Below are 26424 nucleotides of genomic sequence, written 5' to 3' on the forward strand. Positions count from 1 at the left end.
AGCCGGGGGTGGATGTGTTTCCTTTTATTAGGAATGGGTGTTAATTAAAGCTAATTTTATTAGTATAAAAAATTATTTCAACTTATATGATATGTTATGTTATATATCATTATATCATAATTTTTACTCATACAATATTTGTGCCGAGTGTTGTAAGCGGGGACTCCAACTGTCATTGCATCTGTTTGTAATGTGGTGTATTATCTATGTGTAGTATTTGCCCACCACTAGGAACAGTATTTTAAAGTGTCTGTTCTAAGTATTACTACAGCGATTGGCTGAAAGGATTGATTGATATCTTTTATTTATTAATGCAATGTGTGGTGGAAAAAATTTGTCCAGTAGGATATCTTTATCTATTTCATCTCATTATGGTGCTTTGACATGAGGGGTCCCACGCATGTGTTATTAGGGTCAGGGTGATGTCACCGCATCACCAATATGTATATATGCGCGTTGCCTGGGGATCCCGGATATGTGCGTCTGTGTATCTAGGCGCCGCCGGGTCCTTCTGTATGTGCGCACTGCCAGATAATGTCTGCGCATGCGCGCCGGGAATTATTGTGGTGTCACACGACCGGCGTTTGTTTATGTGCGTTGCCTGGGAGATCCCGGGCATGCGCACTAACCGGCTGCATGTGGCGCCGCTGGGCCTCCCTCTAGGCGTGCGCGATGTGTGCATGCTGCCAAGTATCCTTTGAGCATGCGCGCCTGGGGGGAGTGTGGTGTTGCTTGGCTGCCGGATGTTTATGTGCGTTGCCTGGGAGATCCCGGGCATGCGCACTGACTGGCTTGCTGTGGCGCCGCTGGGCCTCCGTATAGGCGTGCGCGTTGCCTGGGAGATCATGGGCATGCATGCCTAAGATGCTAATGGCGATGTGGGACGGCCCTGTATCGGATCCTGTCTATGCATAATGCCCGCAATACATTGGGCAACTTGCACCTGCAGAGAGGCTGATATTTGCATAATTGATTGATTACACCCAGCTGCTTCTGGCTATTTAAATCCATCCTGATATGCAGCTCCATGACGCCTCGCCCTGGACTATGGTAGTAATATATCTTCAGCATTGTCTGCCTGCTATGGATCCCTGCTGATGGAGCCATGGACCTGCATATCTAACAACTTTATCTCGTTGGGCAAGTATTTTATTATAGATTATCATTTGTTCCATACCACATGTGGTGCCTTTCGCTTAAAACTGTTTGTCTTATTGTAAGTCTTTTGGTTGCTGATTTAGTGTATTTATCTTGTAGCCTCCTGATGAACCATACGGTGTGTTGTATGGGGAAACGCGTTGAGGTGGAGATAATCTGTTTGAGGTGGAGATAATCCAATCTATGAAGTTGAAGGCTCACCTCTATCAATATAAAGGGAAATTGTTGGAGAGCACCCCTATATACCTCCTTGGACTTATAAGGACTGAAATCTTCCTTCCATACTATGTGGCGCTGCCTGAACCATTTTGTGTGGTCCCAAGGATAAGTTTGGGCTCTGACTCCATCCCTTATTTTGTGAACCTTCATTTTTGACAACTGTATATGTTTATTGTACACATTGTCTTTGTATTTTTATACATGCGACCGTTTGGTCTAGTACTTATGTTTATATATGCACGTTGGTGGTATGTGGCTTTGACCTATAAAAAATAAAAAAATCTTATAAAATGTATTGCGTAACCCTGATTTTCAGGAATATTTGAGGGCTTATTTTTTGCAAGACAAGCTGTAGTTTTTACACGTACCCATTTTTGGGTACAAATGACTTTTTGATCAATTATTATTCAATTTTTTTTGTGTAGGTTTGATGCTAAAAAAAAATCCTATTTTGGCATTGCTTTTTGTACTTTTTTATTGAGTTTCCTGTGTGGGATAAATAATGATATGGTATTACAGTACTGGTCAATACCATTACAGTGATACTCAATCTCACACTTTTTAGGTTTTAGTTTTGCATAATAAAATTACATTTCTTTAAAGAAATTAAAATTGCATCATATTCTGAGAGCGTGAGCTTTTTCATTTTTCTTTTTAATTTTTCTGCGTATACACTACCTGACAGAAGTTCTGTCACTTATCCATGATATGAAAATAAAAGCTTATAACCTGACTTTAAATTCATCCATTTGTTTTAAAAATTACTCTTTTGAAAGCTGAAACCCTCCAAAATTTGGTTTAGGTTATGAAAATAAAATTGCTGCAAAGCTGAAATATTGATCATTTAATGAACATAGAAAGGTCAGATTTTGGCAAGAGAAAAGTTTTGTCGCCTTGTCATATAATGCACCCAATCCTAGTTTACATCCTCACCTGTGCTCACTAAATGATCGGTTAATTAGTGTATAAAAAGAAACCCAGCACCCCAGACCTTCACTTGAACTGCAACTTGACCTCTGACAACATGCCAAAAATCCACCCTGCGACCAAAGCCTTGATTATCAAGAAGCTGAAGACCAGATCCACTGCAGAGGTGGCTGGCACCTTTAATGTCTCTCAGCGTAAAGTACAAAGAATTAAAAAAAGATTTGAAGAGACTGGAGATATTTTTGACAAGCGCAGGTCCAGCAGACCCCGCAAGACAACTGCTCAGGAGAAACGTTTGTTGGTTAGAAAATCCAAAGCCAGCCCCTCTTCCACTGCAGCAGAGCTCCAACAGGCCTGGTCACCTCAAGTCCCTGTGTCAACTAGAACAGTTTGTAGGATTCTGTCTCGAAATGGCCTGCATGGTCGAATCAGTGCCCAAAAACCAGCACTAAACAAAAGGCAATTAAAAAAACGTGTGGCAATTTGCCAAGTCCCACAGCCTGCTAAACAGATGGACGCTGGAAAAGTGGCAGAAGGTGGATTTCTCTGATGAATCTTCAGTTGAATTACACCACAGCCGCCACAAATATTGAGGGAGACCTACTGGAGCCTGTATGGATCCAAAATACACCCATGAGCATGTTTGGGGTAGGATGAAAAAGGAAGCTTGGAAGACAAAACCAAAGAATCTAGATGAACTCTGGGAGGCATGTAAGACTGCATTCTTTGCTATTCCTGATGACTTCATCAATAAATTGTATGAATCCTTGTTGAACCGCATGGATACAGTCCTTCAAGCTCATGAAAGTCCCACAAAATATTAAATATGGCTCTAATAGCACCACAACTTCATTCACCAATGTTATGCAACATATCTTTGTATTAGAAATTAATTAATTGTTTGAATTTCACATTACTTTCTGTGGGCGACAAAACTTTTGTCTTGCCAAAATCTGATCTTTCTGTGTTCATGAAATGATCAATATTTCAGCTTTGCAGTAACTTTATTTTCATAACCGAAATCAAATTTTGGAGGGTTTCAGCTTTCAAAGGAGTAATTTATAAAACCAATGGATGAATTTAAAATCAGGTTCTAAGCTTTTATTTACATAACATGGATAAGCAACAGAACTTCTGTCAGGGAGTGTAAAGCTTTATGAAGGTTTGATCTTTGCAGAATGAAGTGTAGTTTTGAATGATACAATTTTGGGGTACATCTAACCTTTTCACAATTCAGCAATGATAATGATGGAATAAATGATGTAATTTTATTGTACTGGCCAGTATAGTTGTGATTATAGAAGATATATGTTTTTGCATTTTATTTTTTCTTAAACTTTTTATTCTGAAAAATTGAATTACGTTATTTTTTTGTACTTTTTGCCCAACAGAAGACAGCCAGAGACAGTTAAGAGAATTAAAGTTGGGACTAACCCACAGTGGGAGGTGTTAGCATAAAAGGGAAAGAGATGGTTTGCTTCTAGAAGTTAGATAGGGCCCAGCATGTAATAAAGGCAGATGTAAGGTTTGAAAGGTCGTCAAGGCCGCATTTAGTCCGTGACCTGTGACAAGTAGGAGAAGGTAGACTGAGAACAAGGCAGCATGATCTAAAGAAGCTGACTGATATACCGAGTAAAGGACTGTGCTAGTCAGACACTCAGGAGGGTCCAGTCCAAAAGGAACAGCTTATAGCTGCCAAATAGGTAACAGGCTTGGGCGGATTAGTTCGTGAGACAAAGTTGCTGTCCTGGGTGAGAGTTCAGTAGGCGTATGAGAGCTTGAAGTTTGACTCTGAACATATTGATGAACCCCTTACCCCCTTCCCTATGAGGAGAATAAGATGCGGAACCTCAGGGAAGACTGGATGGTTTTCACGGACTGTGTTTTTGTACTAGGCGAGGGTGTGCTGCGAGTAGCTAAACCTGTAAGAACAGGAACACTCCAAATGTCTTTGAAGACTGCATATTTGGAGATACTCTGTTGCTGAAATGTGTGAGAAGTTATGAACCTGCTGCCTGGTGAATATAGTTGTCTTGGAAGAACAGTTCAGTAGAACTTCATTGCTTAAAAAGAAGAGGTGGTCTTTTTGTTGATGCGGGATTACATCCAGGCCAGCAGGAGCAATGGCAACATGCGGCGTACACGAGCATACCGCCCCTACAACACTAATGCACACAGTAAGACAGGACCTCTTTCTTCATGTAGCGTGACGGGGTGCAGAAGACGCAGACCTTGCCCATGGCTACTGTGGAGACACGGGGCTCAGTGGGTGCTCTCGTCCACTAAAACCCACCGCCTTTAGAAAGACAGCGTGGCTCAGGGCTCATCCCAACTGAACGCCGGCCTCCTTAACCGTGGGCGTAACACTACTCAGACAACACAGGGTGAGGGAACCACAATAATTAGACTTTATTGGATCCCTAAACAATTAACGGCACATAACACGTAACCAGCAAAACACACAAATGTAACAGGCAACAGAGTCTCACCCTTCCGCTGGCTCACCAGGGATTTAGAATGTCCATGCCTCAGAGGTTCCAGGGCTATTTACTCAAATCCAGCAGCACCCCGCTTTTGGCGGGCACCCACCGAGAAAAGAATAACACCAGATTTAGGAAGCTGTGTGAGGTCTGCAAAGTCTGTAACAGGTGACTGAACTGTCCCAACCTGAGTGTCCTCCTTAGGTAGTCCTGGTTTGATGTTACAATCCTGGCAGCCGGAGTCGAAATCCCTAGGCTGTGGATATGGTCTCCAACCGGAACCGGGGTCCCTAGGTTGAAGCCATAAGATATCCTGATCCTCTAGTCAGCTCCAAAGAGCTTAGACTGGATCCATCAGCATCCATCAACCTTCATCAACCCTGGTGGATTAAAGAAGTCCCTTTTATAGCCATAACCTTCCCTTAGGATACACTGCGTCCTCATCGATTGGTTGGACAAGATTGCTTCTCCCATTGGATGAATTTCAAGCTGCATGGATAATGTTCATTTAAATGATGTGCATAGAAAGACTCAGTATATCTACATGGAGTCGGCAAGTCACCGACTAGACAATGGCTACTAAGGCAATTACATTATCAATACACAACTACAATACAATGATTACTGGAAAAGTCTGGAGAGCAATAGCTAAGCAAACATGACTTAGCACGCATAAGAACAATAGTCTGGCTGAATGTTAAGAAACTTTAACCCATGAGAGTCCATGTTGTCACATTCCTCCCCCTTCTTAATATTAGCCAGACATGATAGGCTTCCGATCATCCTTCTCCTCTTGTCGGGAAAGCCCATCCGCATTTCCATGGTTCTTGCCCTGTTTATGGGAGATGGAAAAATTGTAAGATTGTAATGCCAGACTCCACCTGAGCAAGCGTCTGTTGTCCCCGGCAGTGCGATTTAGCCAACTCAATGGATTGTGGTCAGTGAGGACTGTGAACTCATTGCCATAGAGGTAGGGCTGCAATTTTTTTTATGGCCGAGACTATGGCCAGGCATTCTTTTTCTATGGTGGCATAAGCCCTCTCTCGGTCCAACAGCTTCCGGGAGAGGTACGCTATCGGATGTTCCTCACCGTTGTCCCCCACTTGGCTAAGTACAGCTCCTAGTCCTGTGTCCGATGCGTCTGTTTGGACAATGAATCTGCAACGGAAGTCAGGAGCAGTCAAGACTGGGCTTTGGGCTAGCCGGTCTTTCAATTGGAGGAACGCAGTTTCACATTCTGGGGTCCAGATAAGGTTACGGGCATATCTTTTGGTTGTGAGGTCAGTGAGCGGTTTTGCTATGGTACTGTAATTGGGGATAAACTTTCGATAGTAGTTTGCGGTTCCTAGAAACGCACGGACCTGTTTTTGATTGACCGGGCATGGCCACTGGATAATGGCTTCTACTTTTGCAGGTTCGGGACGAATGCACCCACTTCCCACCCAATGTCCCAGGTATAGCACTTCGGCCATCCCCATTTGGCATTTGTCAGGTCGGATGGTGAGCTGGGCTTTGGCTACCCTCTGCAGCACCTGGGACACATGCTGAAAATGCTCTTCCCAAGTGTCGCTGAAGATAGCGATGTCATCCAAATAGGCCTGGGCATACCCCTGAAATCCCTCTAGTAAATGGTCTACCATCCTCTGGAAGGTGGCTGGGGCATTTTTCATCCCAAAAGGCATGCTGGTAAACTCAAAGAGGCCAAAAGGGGTTATGAAGGCCGATTTCTCTTGAGCGTCTTTTGTGAGTGGGATCTGCCAGTATCCCTTGCTCAAATCGAGGGTAGATATAAACCGAGACCCCCCTAACCTATCTAGTAGTTCATCCACCCGGGGCATGGGGTAAGCATCTGTAATCGTGACCTCATTGAGACGTCTATAGTCCACACAGAAACGAGTACTCTTGTCCTTTTTTGGCACCAACACCACACTGGCAGCCCATGGGCTATGGGAGGGGACTATGACTCCCATATTTAACATGTCATCCACCTTGGCCTTCATCATTGCCAACACAGGAGGGGTCACCCAGTAGGCGGGTTGTCTTAGTGGGGTGGCTGCCCCTGTATTGACATGATGCTGGACCAGGGGGGTTCTACCAGGCTGACTTGTGAACAGTGTTTCATATGTTTCGAGTAGGTCTGATATCTGTCGCTTCTGTGATGGACAAAGCTGCTCCCCTAGTGATACATCTTTTACCCCCATTTCCCTTTTGGAGTCCACTAATAGGTCTGGGATCTGGTCCAACTCTGGATCATCTAACTCTGGACAGCAAACTGCTAAATTGGTGACTTCTCGCTCCTCATAAGCTTTTAGCCTGTTGATGTGGTAGGTACGCTCACGAACACCTGCTCGATCCAGGGCCACGGTGTAGTCAGTATTGCCACATTTCTTGGTAATGGTGAATGGACCCGCCCACATGGCTTGTAGCTTGTTTTTCCGCACCGGTACTAGTACTAGGACCTTCTGTCCACAGGCAAATTCTCGGGGCCGGGCAGTGCGGTCGTAACATCGTTTTTGCCTTTCCTGAGCCACTTCTAAATTCCCATGGGCTAACGACATGAGGTGCCTCATCCTTTCCCTAAACTTTTGAACATAGTCCAGTATGGGAACCTCTTCTGTGGGGAAGGTGCCCTCCCAACTCTCTCGTACCAGCTCTAGGGGCCCTCGTACTTTTCGACCGTACAGTAATTCAAAGGGGGAGAACCCAGTGGAGTCCTGCGGCACCTCCCGGTAAGCAAAAAGGAGCTGCTGCAAGTTTTTCTCCCAGTCTCCCCCCTCGGACTCCACATATCGGCTAATGAGCTGTTTAAGCGTTTTGTTGAAGCGCTCACACAATCCATTTGTTTCAGGATGGTAGGGGGTTGTGCGCATGCGTATCCCACTGCTGCCACCAATTGTGGAGACACGGGGCTCAGTGGGTGCTCTCGTCCACTAAAACCCACCACCTTTAGAAAGACAGCGTGGCTCAGGGCTCATCCCAACTGAACGCCGGCCTCCTTAACCATGGGCGTAACACTACTCAGACAACACAGGGTGAGGGAACTACAATAATTAGACTTTATTGGATCCCCAAACAATTAACGGCACATAACACATAACCAGCAAAACACACAAATGTAACAGGCAACAGAGTCTCACCCTTCCGCTGGCTCACCAGGGATTTAGAATGTCCATGCCTCAGAGGTTCCAGGGCTATTTACTCAAATCCAGCAGCACCCCGCTTTTGGCGGGCACCCACCGAGAAAAGAATAACGCCAGCTTTAGGAAGCTGTGTGAGGTCTGCAAAGTCTGTAACAGGTGACTGAACTGTCCCAACCTGAGTGTCGTCCTTAGGTAGTCCTGGTTTGATGTTACAATCCTGGCAGCCGGAGTCGAAATCCCTAGGCTGTGGATATGGTCTCCAACCGGAACCGGGGTCCCTAGATTGAAGCCATAAGATATCCTGATCTTCTAGTCAGCTCCAAAGAGATTAGACTGGATCCATCAGCATCCATCAACCTTCATCAACCCTGGTGGCTTAAAGAAGTCCCTTTTATAGCCATAACCTTCCCTTAGGATACACTGCGTCCTCATCGATTGGTTGGACAAGATTGCTTCTCCCATTGGATGAATTTCAAGCTGCATGGATAATGTTCATTTAAATGATGTGCATAGAAAGACTCAGTATATCTACATGGAGTCGGCAAGTCACCGACTAGACAATGGCTACTAAGGTAATTACATTATCAATACACAACTACAATACAATGATTACTGGAAAAGTCTGGAGAGCAATAGCTAAGCAAACATGACTTAGCACACATAAGAACAATAGTCTGGCTGAATGTTAAGAAACCTTAACCCATGAGAGTCCATGTCATCACAGCTACTACTCTGAGCCATGCTACATATAGGGCTGTTCACATGGCCCTGTTTTTTGTGGACTGCATATCTGCCCGAAAATCACAAAGGCATGTCAGTTTTTACCGGCATCATGGATACCATGGTACCAATACAAATCAATGGGTCCATGAACATCACAAACAGCAGATGGATGACATCAGAGTGCAGTCAGTGTGCTGTCTGTGATTAATGGCTTGCTCACATTAGCATTTAAATTTGACGTGTGCAATGCGAGAAAATTTTGCATTGCACTTGGATCAATGTCAATCAATGATGCAGGCCAAATATGCAATTTTTTTTCTCATGCCAATTCGACATGAGCAAAAACCTCGCAACATGCTGCAATTGTCAGCTTGTCTCAGATTATACACACCCATACAAGTCTGTGTTTGTGTGAAACATCAGACTGCACTCGGATGACATCTGAGTGTAGTCCGATATATGTAGAGACAGCCAGCGGAGAAGATGGAGAGATGAATCTCTTCTCCGCATCTGTGCTCTAACTCTCGCATGTGAGAGAATCGAAGCACGGTAGAATGAAACTTGTCTCTCACTCGCAGCAGAGCCTGAGCCGAGTGTCGTTAGCATATTGCATACGATGTTCTTGCATCAAATGCAATGTGTTAGTGTTACCCCAGCCTCACTCTGTAAAGCAGGTTTTTGGAACCTTTTTTCTGCCGGGGGCCAACACAACACAACACAACACAACATTGAAGGGGGGACACAGCACTGAGGGGCACACACAGTACTAGGGGGGTACACAGCACTGGATTGCATGCTCATGTGACGCCCTGGAAAAACCAGGTAGTCACAGATGACTGTACCCCCCTCCAGAGGTACAGGAATCGCCTCCATCCTTGGGAACCACACATCCCACACACAGGGGAACATCAGCCACAAATCCTAGTCGCCCTCCCATGACACACAGGACACACCAGTGGGCGGGACCAGGCGGATGGGAACGGCCACCTAGGGGTCTTGAGGTGACACGGGGCAGGAACCAGAGAGTTTCAGTTTGAGTTCAGTGGAGGTGGAAGTTGGAGTGGAAGTCAGAGTGCAGTGTGGTCAGGGTTGGAGCCCTGGGACCACGGGAGGAACGACTAGGTGGCAGACGGCTTTGTAGGGCCACAGAAGACGGCGACTCGGTCACAGGAAACCCGAAGTGGACCAGGGCAGGGTCGTAGCCCGCCGATACCAACGGAGGGAATCCGGTCCAGAGACCGTACATGGGCAGGGTACCTGGACCCTAGGACGAGGCAAGCTTGAAGCTCCTTGTTTATTGATCTGCGGGACAAGGTACCAGGCCTTGTTCCTGAGGAGAGAAGCCCAGATAGAGCAGACTGGCAGCCCAACGCGGGGGACAGGGTGTCCACCAAGAACCCACTGAAGTCCCATGGGTCACCGTCTGCGGTTAACAGCTCCCTCTGCGTCCAAAGCTGCAGGGGAGCGGATTTCTCCCGTTCCAAGCAGGGTTAATCCACACACCAAGAGACACAAGTGCAGGAGGAAGGGCCCCTATAATTGTCAACCCGTGTGCGGGACCAGCACACCCCTCCAGAGGCAACCGGCATCCGGCCTTGGTTTACAGTACAGACTCTGTGTGGATTATTCATAATCGTGAGTACACCGGTGTTTCCCGATCCAACTTGCCGACAACGCTCCAGCCCTGCTCCTTACCCACACCTGGGCCCCGGGACTACAGCCAACCCCTACTCGTGGAGGGGGAACCACTTTGCTGTCCTCCTACATCACCGGTTCCGGACGTCGGCCCCGAGAGGCAGCTGCGGTGCCACTATCCCATCACCGCAACCCAAGGGTGGCGTCACAGACAATCTCCCCTGTAAATACCCCACTCTTTCACTGTGTGCGTGGATGGGCGGTTGCGCGAGCCCCGGGTCCGGTCACCACTCGAGCCCCAGACACGATCCCGGACCCGAGCACCACTCGAGCAGCCAAAGTTGCCGCAGCGGAGGTGGCACCCATCCGCGACACTCACAGCATTGGGGAAGAGTCACACAGTACTAGTCCGGGACGCATTTACAGCAGGGAGGTCGGTAAAGCTGCTGCTTCTCTTCTTCTGTCTGTGGGACTGGAGTGCATCTCACGCTTATCCCACCCACAAGGTAAGCCTTAAGTACACTGGCGCCGGCAAGTGTGAGGACCTAATGGCATGCGCGTGGTATGCTGTGTGCGCATCTTTGCAATGGGATTTAAAGGGTCAGCAGCTGGCAAGACTGCAGCTGACGCCCGAACACTGCGGTTACTGGGACTGTGCACGAGGGCCACCGAAAAAGTGATCGTGGGTCGCAAAAGGCCCGCGGGCTGGATGTTCCCCAACCCTGCTGTAAAGAATAACAGACATAGTACAACTTATTTATATATGCATATCCATCCATATGTGAAAAACACTGATGACACACTGACTAAATACTGATGAAACACTGGTGATAAAAACTATCACATACATCATACACTGATGAAAATTAGATCCAAAACACTGATGACACTTGTATCATTTTTTGTATATTTCAATCAAAACGTAAGTCTGAATGAGGCCTATACAGGACCGCATAAAATCCTGCACGTGTGGCACAGTCCGTTTTGACCATCCGTTTTAACTTTTAATCACCCATCCTCATACACATTTTTAAAAACGTGTGTTACCTGTGTGTCATCCGTTTTTTCTGGTACAGATATAGAAAATGAAATTTCAAGGTTTTTCCTATACTTTTAATGTTACACACATATAGCAAATGGATAGCACATGAATGCCATCCGTGTGCTGTACTTGTATATACACTGACTCATACACATGTATTGGTCCTTGTCATCTGTGCTGCTGGAAAAAAAAATGGATCACAGGCACCCATGGTCCATGTGAAAGCAAGGATATCTGAAGATCATCTTAGGTTATAATAGGTATGTTTGGTATCTGTACACGTAGCGGAAACACGGACGTGTGAAGGGGGCCTTATATTGATAGATTGCCTAATAGACCAAGCTTCAGGCATGGTCTATTTGGCTTTGATTTACGGCAGACGCCAACACCATTGTTAGCACTCCTGTTGTCATAGTAACTGTGTGGCATGTAAAGAGTTAATTGATCAGCTGCAAACACTGACAGCTCTAAATTCCCTCTGCTATATCTTTGTTTGCAAGAGATAGTTGAATGCTGATGACCAGGGATCATGATCCCGAAGAAAAGATTCACAGGCTTTCCTTGTTGGAAAGTGACACGTCCATTAGGATGTAGAATGCCTCTGAGCTGATGACATGTGGTTAAAAGACCGTGGGAATCCCATGGGTTAGCGAATAATACTTACTTCATATTCTTTATCCATTGCGTCTGGCTTGAGCAGGAAATCAGGGTATCCAATCATCACCAGCATGTGCTTCAGCTGAAAGGTGAAATTATATCTGTTACCTACAGTACACTGATATATTGCAGCAAAACTCCCAGGGTAGAAGAGACATTTCTGCATGGTTTAGTTGACAGAAGAATGTCTAGACTGGATAAAGTGGTGCAAACTCCCCGCTGTGATAAATACTGCAATATGTACACCGTGCTTTTGCAGTTTACCTTGGCTCTTCCAGCTTCTTTTGTCTCTTTGTCCATCCAGTCTAACTCATCCAGCCTGTTGTCTAGTATATATTTAATATCTTCAACAAGTTGTTGCACCTGCATAAAGAAAAAAAAAAGAAATAAACCAATACTAAACCTCAACCTGCAAGCTTGTCTGCTAGAAAATGGAGGGAAAACCAAAAGCTAGACCTAGTGGAGGAAGATTATAGCTTCAAATGACCCATCTAAACCTACTATTTTGTTATTTTATTCCAGTCTGCATAGCGATCCATTGGGTACACCATTCTCCCATGATCACAAGATCCCAGGCAGGAGTTGACTGGAGTAGCGGATAGTGCATGCACCCTTCTGCTCCATTGTTATCTGATGTATGTGGCTGATAATCAATATCAAGTAAATATAAAACCAAATTTTCAAAACTCACTTTCTTTTTTCTATTGCCCTTCTTGTGGATTACCTTGGCTTTGCTGGATGATGAGAAATACTCTTCTACAAACAGGGCACCCAGTGCCATCCCAAAATGTTTGTTGGCTTGTGTAAGGCAAACTTTTCCCAGCTCCAACTGTTTCTCTGAACCCTCCATCTCCTTAGACAACTCATGAAGTGCGTCTCGGAAAGGAGTGGAAAGATGCTCACTCAGGACTACTACAAGTCGCCATAGCATGTAATTATGTAGGACACTGCAAGAAACAGAGAATCAAATAAAGACCAAGACTGATACCTTGAAGACTACAAGACTCAAAATATTACTCAAGATTAGAGATGGGTGGACTTTAAATTTTGGTGTTCATACTGAGCACAGACTTTACAAAGAAAATAAATGTTTGGGATCGGAGTTCGGGTACTTTACATATGCAAACCACTCAAGCGAGCATCGCTGTGCTCAGGTACACTCGGTGCAGTGTTACAACAGCTCTCACTGGGGGTAACAACAGTGTGATCGGATGTAGTGTGCACCCCAAAAAAAATGAAAAAAAACTCGCCCTCGATGCCCTGGAAGTGCTCTGTTTAGGGCTCGCTGTATGTGGGCAGAGAGCCGAACTGCCCAATCAGTGACTTTCATTGGGGTTTGAGTCAAGTCCCAGAACAGAACTTTATCTAAAATCCGGCTGAACCTGCTGAACTGAATTTTGAAATTTAAAATTTGACACAACTACAGATTTTGGGCAAATACTCCTTAAAGTGACTTATTTTGATGAGCCAAAAAAAGGCGGATCCCCAGCACAAAGAAAGTCCATAGAAAGTTGAAATAAAGTTAAAATTTCATTTTATTCCAATAATGGTTAAAAATGGGCGAAGAAGGAATAAAACATAACTCCTCCGATCTACGTTTTTCAGACGTGATCGTCCTTAGTCATTGATCATCACTAAGGACGATCGCGTCTGAAACGCGTAGATCTGAGGAATTATGTTTTATTCCTTCTTCCCGCTTTTTTAACCATTATTGGAATAAAATGAAATTTTAACTTTATTTCAAGTTTCTATGGACGTTCTTTGTGCTGGGGATCCGCCTTTTTTGATTGACTACAGCCTTTTTGACCCACGAGCACCGTCCGGATTTTCCTTTCTGGAATGACTACATAGTGGTGAGCTGATTCACTCCTTTTTATAATCATTTTGATGAGCCCCTTGGAGTTAGCCATTTGGCACATTTATTCAACATATTAATTAGAACCTTTACTATCCTAGTAATTGAAATGATGTCTGAGTAATCTCCACATTCCTAATAAACACTTTCTCCCAGACTCTGGGGTCTTTGTTCCACTTGTTACAAACTGAATTGTGTATGTGCATGGTCGTAATAGGAAAGCTTCCACACGGAATAGAAAGATTTTCATAGAAAACCCTAGACAACACTTTCTTAAAATGAAACTTGTATTATTTCATTGATTTGTAGAAGACAGTGTACCTTACATTACAAAGAGCTGTTATAAAAAGATTCCGTTTACATTATTCCATGGCTGCACATCATAAATACACCATTGTCTTATTTCCACTTCTGGAAGAATATGCACTAGAGCTATACATAAAGTAATGTAATTGTTTTTCTTGCTGCATTCCAATTCCAGCTCTTGCATTGAGTACAGGCACATTGTGTAGATTCTCTGCTAAGACAATTACTAAGAAACTCAAAACATTGACATTCAGAACACAGCAAACCCTCACTAGATCAATGACCATTAGCTTAATGTTCCATCCATAGAGTCCAGTCTGGAAGAGGCTGTGGCATGTCAGCTATGAGTCAGCCCAGGGCTGTGTATGACATTAAAGGGAAGGAAGACGATACAGAGAGGAATAATGATTGAGATGGGGGCAGGAAAGCAAAAGGCGCAGGTTACCAGCAGAACGTGGCTGTAGAGTGAATTGATCGGGAAACAGAAAAAAAGGGGAATACATTTAAATGACATGGCCAAGGACAACAGATTACGTGAACTTAGAGAAACAAAAAAAAAGAAAAGCTCATATTACCTCATTTAGACTAAAGTAATATGTATAACTTTTATGAAGAACAAGACTACTTCTCAGATATGAAATACAATATTGACAGTAGGGCCTGACTGTTATTCTATGAAAAAAAGTATGCTCTTATCTCAAAGTATGCCCTTACCCCAAAGTATGCTCTTATCCCAAAGTAGGATCTCATTCCAAAGTATACACTTACCCCAAAGTATGCCTTACCCCAAAGTATGCCTTACCCCAAAGTATGACCTCATTCCAAAATATACTCTTATTCCAAAGTATGCTCTTATCCTAACATATGATCTTATTCCAAAGAATGCTCTGATCCCAAAGTGTGCTCTTATTCCAAAGTATGCTCTTATCCCAACGTATGCTCTTATCCAAAAACTATGCCCTTACCCAAAAGTATGCTCTTACTCCAAAGTATGACTGCATTCCAAAGTATGCCCTTACCCAAAAGTAAGCTCTTATCCCAAAGTATGCCCCTATCCCAAAGTATGGTCTTATCCCAAAGTATGCCCTTATCCCAAAGTATGCTTACCCCAAAGTATGGTCTTATCCCAAAGTATGCCCCTATCCCAAAGTATGCTAACCCCAAAGTATGCTCTTATTCCAAAGTATGCCCCTATCCCAAAGTATGCTCTTACGCCAAAGTATGCTCTTATACCAAAGTTTGCCTTTACCCCAAAGTATGTTCTTATTCCAAAATATGCTCTTATCCCAAAAGTATACCCTTACCTCAAAGTATGCTCTTACCCAAAAGTATGATCTCATTCCAAAGTATGCCTTACCTGAATGTATGCTCTTATTCCAAAGTATGCCCCTTTCCCAAAGTATGCTCTTACCCCAAAGTATGCTCTTATCCCAAAGTATGATCTCTTTCCAAAGTATGTGTCGCGGGCGGGGAGGAGGGTGTCAGCACACTACGCTCACCCCTTCTGCTCGGGTCCGGCGGCTGCTGCTCAGTGGTGGCTCGAGCGGTGGGCCGGATCCCGGGGTTTTTTCGAGCGGCACTCCTCGCCCGTGAGTGAAAGGGGTTTGTTGGGTGTGGGAAGTATTTATTGTCCGTGACGCCAGCCACGGTTGTGGTGATTTCACCACCGCTGCTCTATACGGGGCTCCCGGGGATGGTGATGCGGAGCAGCCAGGTGTTGTGTTGCCCCTCCGTGGGTAGGGGTTGGTGATCCCGGGGCCCAGTGATGGGTAGGGAGGTGCAGGGCCTGGTGGGCGCAGGGACGCGGGGGCAGCGCTGTGCCTTGCGGCACTGTGGTACTCACTCAGCCTGAGACGTTGACACAGTTTTTACGGTAAACCATACGGCTGGATAGACGGTCCCACGGACGGCTGCACTTGCTCTCCCAGTAGGTGACGGTGATGTCCCTTTTCCTAGCACCTTTGTGTACTTGTTGGTTGCGATGGGTCCCCACCGGTAACCCGCTCCCCGGCTTCAAGCTGGACCGGGGGAGCTCTACTCTTTGCCCGCAGGCGCTGGCCCTAAGAAACTGGTGCCTTGGCGGTGGCGGTGTCTCTTCTACACTGGCTGGGCTGTTGCCTTCAATCGGGACTTGGTTGTTGGGGGATCTACGTCCCCTTCACTGACGGATTCGGCAAATTATGGCGACTCCAAGCCTTGCCGGGGTCCGAGAGGCCCCTGCCCTGGTGCTGACTGTCCTTCGGAACGCTGCTCCAGACCGCCGGGCACACAGCCTACGGGGTCCTTCCAGGAACTTCCAAACGGTCCCCCTCCAGACAGTCACCGCCGTTGCTGACCTTGCTGACCTGTCCTGCACACAGTTGGACTACTTCAGGCTTTTGCACGCTCTTTCTGTTCTGTCACCACTCTTGCTTTCCTCCTTTACTACTTTACTTTGCTTCTACTTTCACTTCCTTAGCTCATCTTAGCTGTTTACTCCTTCACTTAGCTCCTCACTCCTGCTCCTCCCTGAGCTGACTCCCTGGTTTCTCCCGCCTCCAGAGCTGTGAACTCCTCGGTGGGCGGAGCCAACCGCCTGGCCCACCCCCCTGGTGTGCATCATCAGCCTCTGGAGGAAGGCAACAAGGATTTTTGGTTAGCTTAGATGTTCCTACCTGGGATGTAGGGTGTGGTGGTGTGTGACCTGTGTCCCCTGGCTTGCCCAGGGCGACACATATGCCCTTACCCCAAAGTATGCTTTTATCCCAAAGTATGCTCTTATCCCAAAGTATGCCTGTGTCCCAAAATATGCCTGTATCCCAAAGTATGCTCTTACTCCCAAGAATGTCCTTATCCCAAAGTATCCTATTACCCCAAGTATGTCCTTATCCCAAAGTATGCTCTTATCCCAAACTATGCTTTTACCCCAAAATATGCTCTTATTCCAAAGTGTGTCCTTAACCCGAAATATGCTCTTATGCAAAAGTATGTTCTTACCCCAAAGTATGTTCTTATGCCAAAGTATGCTTGTATCTCAAAGTATTTCCTTATCCCAAAGTATGCTCTTACCTGCTGTCTTACAGGGAATCTGTCATCACAATTTAACAGGTTAATGTAAAGATATGGCCAAAGCAAAATGTTAAAAAAGAGGCTTGTACAAACGTAGAGAAGCCCTACCCACAGTCACACGCTACAGCCATGGACTGATGCAGGAAAAGGATATTGCATCCAAACTCCTATAATGAATTAAACAAGAACCATCCTGTGGATTTTTGTACTACAGGTATCTATTACACCAGTAAAACAGCCACATTATGTCCATATATTTAATTTAACATATTAAATCATGATGACAGGTTTTTTTAAGGACGCCCTGTCACTTGACATACAAATGTATTTTTTTTAATTGATGTAAATGTCGTTGCTTTCTTGAAACTGGCGTTGCTGCTTCTTTCATTCCAGCATCTTTCAATTCCTTAGATTTGGTCCTCTCTTCCCTTCTTTTTAAATCTAGTCTTTTTACCCAAATTGACGTGGTCCTCATGAAGATGGCCACAGAGAAGAGTTCATGGTCACATTTACTTGCCTAACAAAACCATATTTACATAAAGGGATGGGGTGGCCATATCCCTAGAATAGAGGAGCAAAGGAACAAAAAGAAAAAGCAATGCAAAATTCAGGAAAACAGTGACATTTACACAGAGTAAATACAGTAAATTACATGTTTATAGCAAGTATAAGATCCTTTCTTAAATGTTGGACTATCAAGTGACTTTATCATTAACATCTTCCGCATAGCAGAGCAGAGATTAATTTTTTTTTGGGTGACTCAATGTACTGGTCACTTATGATATCTCTAACGCCACCAACGGTGTACCCGCATTATCCTGCGTCACTCCCACGGCCGGGGATGCCAGCTCAGTCATTCCCAGGCCCCAGCGGTGGCTGTCCTGCCCCTTGTCCCTGCTGCTGGCTATCAGGGTCTGTGCTTCACCACACAGGGCTCTGCGATCACCTATTCTTAAATGGTCAGCGTGTCCTAACCTTAAACTGCCTCTCAGCCCATGGCTGACAAGCACTAGGTATTTAAGGCACCCTCCCCTTTTAGGAAGTGCCTTGGCAATGTGGTCAAACCTTAGAGATGAATTGCAGGTTGTTCAGGCCCATTATCTATATGCTGTTGCTGTGTTACTTATTCCTGTCTGTTTTGTTTTAGCGGCTGCTCCTGCTGCATCATTCCATAATGGTCGAGCCTGTTGTACTGGCTGCTCCCGCTGTGTACTTCCATAGTGGCCAATCCTGCTGTAAAAGCTATCCATTGCTGCACCTATCTTCACCAGCTGCACTTGTCATATCAGCTGCTGCATCTATCCAAACCAACCATGACTACAACATCAACCATCCCGGCTGCATCTGTCTTATCAGGCACTGTCAGTATCCATACCCCTGGGGTCAGATGTTGTATCACCGGCTCTCCCGGCATGGCATCTAGTTGCTACTGGCAGCCTAGTCCATCATCACCACCAGAGGTTCTGGTGAAAACCCACTATGCACCTAAGTTGGGCATGACTCAGGTGTAGGGACCCTAGAAAACTCAGAAACAAGACAGATAAGACATTATGGTTGAAAAAACTGCTCTGAAGTACACTGCTTAAGAGGTTGAAGCACTCTACTCTTGCATGTACACTCTACTCTTGCAGGGATACTTAGACATTCTACTGTACACTGCTTTGTGCTCATACTGCATGCAGTAGTTGGGTGGTCCAGCCTCCTGAGACTTCAGAGCTGTTTTTAAGCGAGCTGGGAGGGTCTCAGTACCTAGACCCCAACAATCAGTAGCACAAATAAGGCACATAATGTGTTACAGAGAAAATCCAAATGATCGGTACATCTTAATGGGAGTTTGTCATCCCAAATTGATAATATACACGTATTCACATAGCCTTGTAGGGAATAAAGCCCCTATATACATCACACCTTCAGTCTCCTAATCACTACCTCTGCTCTGTAGAAACCGAAGTTTAACCAAATAGGCTAATTAGGGTGCTAATGGTGCCCTTTTTGAATAGGCACAGTGCTCTACTTCACCCACTGGGTTTGCATGCCCCCATCTCCCTCACTGATGATTTGTAGGGTCAGTCGGGGGATCTGCTGAGGCTTGGGGTTGTAGTCGTGTACCCGGCCGACGCACTAGGTGAATACAGGATGAAGTGCATTCTCTTAGGGGCTGCGGATCTATTACCCTTGCTGTAGGTTTTCATCCCAAGAAATTAAAGTCATATACAGGGCTTCCATCCAACAATTCAGCTTTACTGCATATAACCTTTTCGTATAAACTTTCCTCTCCATAGGAGAGGCACCACTTTATTACCAGACAGATTACACATTTCAATATAACTCCTCTTAGAACAGCTGTCACAGAGTCCCATCGGCTTCCTGGAGCAGTGGCACTTCCCACTATGGGTTTGGCCATTCTAGCTGTACTGAGTTTGACCTCGGGAGTCCCCATAATCTGTAGTCATGGTAGCTGTCCCTAAGACTAGGCCCTGCGCTTTGCGTCTGTGTTTGTCACACCTGCCCACTTGGACATAGGGGCACTCTTTTCTTGCACCTAGGAACTGCTCTGTAAGGTTCTTTTTCCCTTTTCTTACAGTCCCATCTTCTCTCTCCCTTTTTTTCTAGTCCTCAACCCCTCCCAAGAACTATATTCAACCTTCCCCTGCAACTGTGGGCCAGGCTATTCTCTCTTGCCCTTGCAACCCCACCACTATACCTCTCTATCTGGAACTCTTAACCAAACTTGGAGAGCCCAGCGCCATCTAGCGGTAGCTGGTGGGACTGTGATATAACTCAACAAAATTCACATAAATTATTCCACAACAGGTAAAATGACTCAACATTTAAATGCACCACCACAATGCCAGATCACATGTCTTCAGTAGGACCTGTAGGACTCAGGTCTCCTCCCTACAGATTGATAGTGTTGGCTTGCAGGAGCTTTCTCTACAGATACTGCTCACAGGCAAGTTAGCGCTGTCAATTACAAGTAAGGGAGGCGGCAGCATGCAAAACCATTCGGCGTCACGGTGCGCTGAGACTTGTAGCAATGGGTGCACCGAGCATCACAGTTTGTGTTTGATTTAACTTTAGCTTCTGCAGAACAGATGCAATAAGAAAGGTAAGGGTATGTAAACACGTTAAGAATTTGCTGTAGACAATTCAGCATCAAAAACGTGTGTCTCTTGGCAGGAAAAACGCTGAAAAAAAGCGTGCATTTTAACCTCATTTTTGCATGTGCTGTTTCGTTATGATTTTAAATGCTTCTTTTCCCAATCGTTAGAATTAATGAAAACGCTGCAAAATTGCTGACACAATTGGCCTTCTGCAGATATGAACCTACCTCAAATCTGCGAGGTAAAAATAACAGCATGTGTATGAGATTTCAGAAATGTCATTTACTTTGCTGGGACAGTAAAATGCTGTCTTTCATGAAAAATAACGAGCAGAAAAAAAATGCAGGATGTGCGAACATACTCGCTTACATGAGCGTATAACACAGACGAGTGCTATCTGATGTTTTACTGGATAACACTTGGACAAGGGTTGCCAAATTGACTTTTTTTTTTTTTCTGGACAGCTTATCAAAAAATCATGGACAGACAATATTTTTTATGGACACATTGGAAAACCATAATACAGTGCCTACAAGTAGTATTCAACCCCCTGCAGATTTAGCAGGTTTGATAAGATGCAAATAAGTTAGAGCCTGCAAACTTCAAACAAGAGCAGGATTTATTAACAGATGCATAAATCTTACAAACCAACAAGTTATGTTGCTCAGTTAAATTTTAATAAATTTTCAACATAAAAGTGTGGGTCAATTATTATTCAACCCCTAGGTTTAATATTTTGTGGAATAACCCTTGTTTGCAATTACAGCTAATAATTGTCTTTTATAAGACCTGATCAGGCCGGCACAGGTCTCTGGAGTTATCTTGGCCCACTCCTCCATGCAGATCTTCTCCAAGTTATCTAGGTTCTTTGGGTGTCTCATGTGGACTTTAATCTTGAGCTCCTTCCACAAGTTTTCAATTGGGTTAAGGTCAGGAGACTGACTAGGCCACTGCAACACCTTGATTTTCTCCCTCTTGAACCAGGCCTTGATTTTCTTGGCTGTGTGCTTTGGGTCGTTGTCTTGTTGGAAGATGAAATGACGACCCATCTTAAGATCCTTGATGGAGGAGCGGAGGTTCTTGGCCAAAATCTCCAGGTAGGCCGTGCTATCCTTCTTCCCATGGATGCGGACCAGATGGCCAGGCCCCTTGGCTGAGAAACAGCCCCACAGCATGATGCTGCCACCACCATGCTTGACTGTATGGATGGTATTCTTGGGGTCGTATGCAGTGCCATCCAGTCTCCAAACGTCACGTGTGTAGTTGGCACCAAAGATCTCGATCTTGGTCTCATCAGACCAGAGAACCTTGAACCAGTCTGTCTCAGAGTCCTCCAAGTGATCATGAGCAAACTGTAGACGAGCCTTGACATGACGCTTTGAAAGTAAAGGTACCTTACGGGCTCGTCTGGAACGGAGACCATTGCGATGGAGTACGTTACTTATGGTATTGACTGAAACCAATGTCCCCACTGCCATGAGATCTTCCCGGAGCTCCTTCCTTGTTGTCCTTGGGTTAGCCTTGACTCTTTGGACAAGCCTGGCCTCGGCACGGGTGGAAACTTTCAAAGGCTGTCCAGGCCGTGGAAGGCTAACAGTAGTTCCATAAGCCTTCCACTTCCGGATGATGCTCCCAACACTGGAGACAGGTAAGCCCAACTCCTTGGAAAGGGTTTTGTACCCCTTGCCAGCCTTGTGACCCTCCACGATCTTGTCTCTGATGGCCTTGGAATGCTCCTTTGTCTTTCTCATGTTGACCAAGTATGAGTGCTGTTCACAAGTTTGGGGAGGGTCTTAATTAGTCAGAAAAGGCTGGATAAAAAAGATAATTAATCCAAACATGTGAAGCTCATTGTTCTTTGTGCCTGAAATACTTCTTAATACTTTAGGGGAACCAAACAGAATTCTTGTGGTTTGAGGGGTTGAATAATAAATGACCCTCTGAATAAACTTTTCACAATTTAAAAAAAAAAGAAAAAAAGAAATAACATTCTTTTTTGCTGCAGTGCATTTCACACTTCCAGGCTGATCTACAGTCCAAATGTCACAATGCCAAGTTAATTCCGAATGTGTAAACCTGCTAAATCTGCAGGGGGTTGAATACTACTTGTAGGCACTGTATATCTGCAGTCACTGTAAACTGTAAAATGATGATTATCACGGTCAAAACTATCTGTACAAGTTTCATCATCTTAAAAAAAATCACGAACACCTTAAAACATTTTATGGACAGGGCACAAATTTGCTCTATTTTAATGGACTGCCCTGAAACTTCTGGAAGGTTGGAAACCCAGGATCAGAGGTAGAAGTTAATTTAGATCCTGGTGTCTAAAGGAAAGCAAAGGCCCCTGTGCCTCAGAAAAAGACACCAGTATAATAAATGCCATATTATTGTTTCTCAATCCATTACAGATTTTGCATTGCAGGAGTTTTAGGTTATTGCTTTGGTTACTCTCATTACCTCTACTTCAATAAAAATCCGAATTCTGTCTCCAAAGTGGCACCTTATTAAGTTTCCTCTCTAATCTTTGTCTACTAACTTACGGCTCACTCACATTTGTGTATAACTCGGTCAAGTGATATCCAATTTTTTTATGAGATAGCACCACCTCTAATGTTATACTATCGAGCAGTGCTGATTAACTTTCTTTTTTCTCATGCCAATTTAACATGAGAAAAATTTCACTGCATGCTGTGATTGGCAGCATATCGCAGACAACACGAACCTTTTCAAGTCAATGGGTGCATGCAAAACATCGGACTGCATTCAGATGACATCCGAGTGCAGTCCAATATACACCGAGATAGGTAATGGAGAAGATGGAGATATTACGTTCTCTCCATCACAGTAACATGTTACTCGACTCACACTCACAGCAGAGTTTGAGCCGAGTGTCATTAGTATACTGCATCTGATTCTCCCGCATGAGAGACTCATCAGATTCTATATGTGACGCCATGTGACATATGTGACAGGTAGTCACACATAGGCTCCCACATAACACCTTCCCTCACCTAGGTTACACACATCCGACCTGAAACCCTAGCCACCCCCTCAGGGCAAGACAGGCACACCAGTGGGCGGGACCAGGCGGTTAGGAAATGCCCACCTAAGGGGTCTAGACAGCCCGGGGCGGGAAAACAGACAGATGAGTTAACGTTCAAGTGAAGTTGGAGGTGCCAAGTTGAAAGGTGCCAGGGTCGAAGCCCTGACACCTTGGCTAGGTGGCAGACAGTGGTATCCGTCAGCAGGAGACGGGAAGACGGCTCGGCAGATCCTAGGTGGACCGGGACAGGGTTGGAGCCCGGAGACTCGACCGGAAACAGTGCATAGAGGGGGTACTCGGACACTGAAGCTAATTAACCTATTGAGGGCAGGATTATAGGTCCTGTCCCAACCAAAGTCCCAAAAGCAGACAACCACCCACAGAGAGGGATAGGGCAACCGCCAGGGCCCGGTAGATCCCATGGGTCAGCGTCAGCGGGCACGGCTCCTCAGGTACACAACAAGCTGGGAGCGGACTCCCGTGTTCAATACCGGGAAGTCCAACACAAGCAAACACAGTGCAGAGGGAAAAGATGGCGACCACTAGCCCGGGTGGGGGACCAGAGTACAACCGGCCGCGGCGGCCGGCCACCAGCACCTGGGTTTACCAAAAGACTCGTGTGATTTATTCAACTGTGAGTAACCAAACATCCCCTGGTATGTCCGGGCGCGCAGGACCCTGCCATCGCCATCCCTTGAACCAAGCCATCGGGTCCCGGGGCAACCATCCCTACCCACGGAGGGGTTAACATCCAGCTGCCATCACACCTTCCCCGGGTATCCCACAGCAGCAGCGGTGGTGTCCCACTTTACCACACACCGTGGGTGGCATCACGAACTGTATACGGCCAAGCCCGTACAACTACGTCCCCCTTTTCATTTGGCGTGTCCTCGTGACCTCCGGGTCCGGAGGATCCCTCGAGCCACACAGCGGGTCCGGATCCGAGCAGCTCAGCTGCTACAGGCATGGGAGCGGCACATATACACCAGCGTGACCCCGGTCTTACACATGCTCTTTTATTCAGTCAGTGACCTACAGCTATTATGTCCATTCTTGCCTCCAGGACTTCTCCTGCGCTGCAGCCATCCAATGATTCTTCACATCAAAGAGTCAGACTTAGTATCAGCATTCTTTGTTTTCAGGTAAGGCTAGTTTCACACACGCTTTTCGCCGGATTGCCGGATTCGGCGCACTCCAGTACAGTGTGATACAGTACAATGGCATCGTGACAACTTCCGGGTCACATGCTCCAGTCACATGACAGCATGTGACCGGAGCTTGTCGCGCTGCCATTGTACTGTATACATTGTACTGGAGTGCGCCAAATCCGGCAATCCAGCGAAAAGCCGGATGTGTGAAACGGCCCTAAGGCATGACTAGACAAGAAATTGTCTCAAGAAAGCCTTCCGTATAGTGACCACCTTCCAGTCTATCTATATTTTTGGTTACAATAGTAAAGTACCCTTGTTGGGATGTTAAAATGAAATCTGTTGTAAAGATATACTTATCACAACAGCATAACATAACTTATTTTTATATTACTTTGGAGGACCTACCTCTACAAAGCCCAAATCCACGTTTACATCCAATAAGAGAAAAACAGCTGTCTGTGGATAGAAATTATGTCCTTCACTCATTGCCTGCGTCTTCCTCCTATTACTGTGTATAAATCAGTCTGAATCTCCACACATAGGTAATGCCAGAAGGCACAAATATGTTGCTGCTCTATCCTTTCTAGCTCCAGATTTAATCTTGTATTTTTTAGTTGTTTTTGTCAAAGCAGGCACAGAGAATTTTTATTACCAAGCCATGTAAAGTGCTGCAAGCCAAATAACAACAGATAGAAATATAATAGCAATTAAGTAAAGGAAATACTATACTAAAGAGAACAGAATTTTAAACAAAGGCTTTGGGTCTATATTATTATTGCTATTAATTTATGTGCATCAAATTGTATCATGTATAAATTCTATCTTTATGGGGATTTAGTTCTTAATAAATATAGGACAGGTATAACAAAAGTAAAAATAATAACTTGACTAATTAAATTGTTGTGATGTAATCCACATATCAGCTCATAATCCGAAAACATACAGTGGGCGAAATAGGTATTGAACACATCACCAATTAATTAAAGTAAATATATGTCTGGAGGTACTTTGATATGAATTTTTCACCAGATGTCGATAACAACACATCCAATTCACACAGGCAAAGAAATCAAACTATGGATGTCCATAAATTTAGTTATGCGTAATAATGACAAATGACACAGTGAAAAAGTATTAAACACATGAAGAAAGAGAGTTGTAAAAAGCAATGGAAACTCATGAGGCCAGCTGAAATCTATCAGTAATTAGAAAGACATCCTGTCATTTATTAAAAAAAAATCTGCTGGTTCAACTGATGGCTTAGTTAAAGGTGACTCATTACAAAGGTGTCACACAAGAAACATCTCATGATGGGTAAAAACAGCGAGCTTTCTCAAGACTTTTGCAACCTTATTGTTCTAAAACATAGTGATGGCATTGGTTACAGTAGAATTTCTAAACTACTGAAGTCTCCAGTGACTGTTGGAGCCATAATCTGGAAGGGGAAAGAACATTATATGACCATAAAATGGCCATGACCTGCAAGATTTTGAACAGAGGAGTGAAAATAATTATCAGAAAAGTTACCAAGAGCCAAGAACCACCTGTGGAGATCTACACATAGACCAGGAATGATCAGGTATAATAATTTCAAAGAAACAATAAGTAATGAACTCAGCCTTCATGGCCTGCTTGCATGCTCTCTACGCAAGACTCCACTGCTGAATACAAAGCAGATTAAAATTTGCTTAAAGGTGGCTCAACAATATTTAGACAAGCCAGTAAAATGCTGGGAGAACATAGTTTAGTCAGATGAGACCAAAATTTAACTCTTTGGATGGCATAATTCACACCATGTTTGGAGGCTAAAAAGCACTGCATATCATCCCCCCAAAGCACCGTACCAACAGTGTAGTTTGGAGGTGGGACCATCATAGTGTGTGGCTGTTTTTCACTAGCAAACTTCATATAATGCGAAGAAAGGATGAATAGA

At 44.9% G+C, this 26424-nt stretch overlaps 1 protein-coding gene across 2 annotated transcripts in view; it reads right to left on the reverse strand.

Annotated features, from left to right (window-relative positions):
* ECEL1 (endothelin converting enzyme like 1) overlaps positions 1-26424 on the reverse strand; it is a 191722-nt gene that overhangs the window by 71074 nt on the left and 94224 nt on the right. For both annotated transcript variants that reach the window (XM_075340419.1, XM_075340418.1), the window contains 3 exons: positions 12706-12928; positions 12246-12344; positions 11989-12063 (listed from right to left, as the gene is read on the reverse strand). In XM_075340419.1, coding sequence (XP_075196534.1) covers positions 11989-12063; positions 12246-12344; positions 12706-12928 — 397 coding nt within the window. The remainder of the gene's footprint in view (positions 1-11988; positions 12064-12245; positions 12345-12705; positions 12929-26424) is intronic.

Source organism: Anomaloglossus baeobatrachus, chromosome 3, assembly GCF_048569485.1.
Source record: "Anomaloglossus baeobatrachus isolate aAnoBae1 chromosome 3, aAnoBae1.hap1, whole genome shotgun sequence".
NCBI lineage: Eukaryota > Metazoa > Chordata > Amphibia > Anura > Aromobatidae > Anomaloglossus > Anomaloglossus baeobatrachus.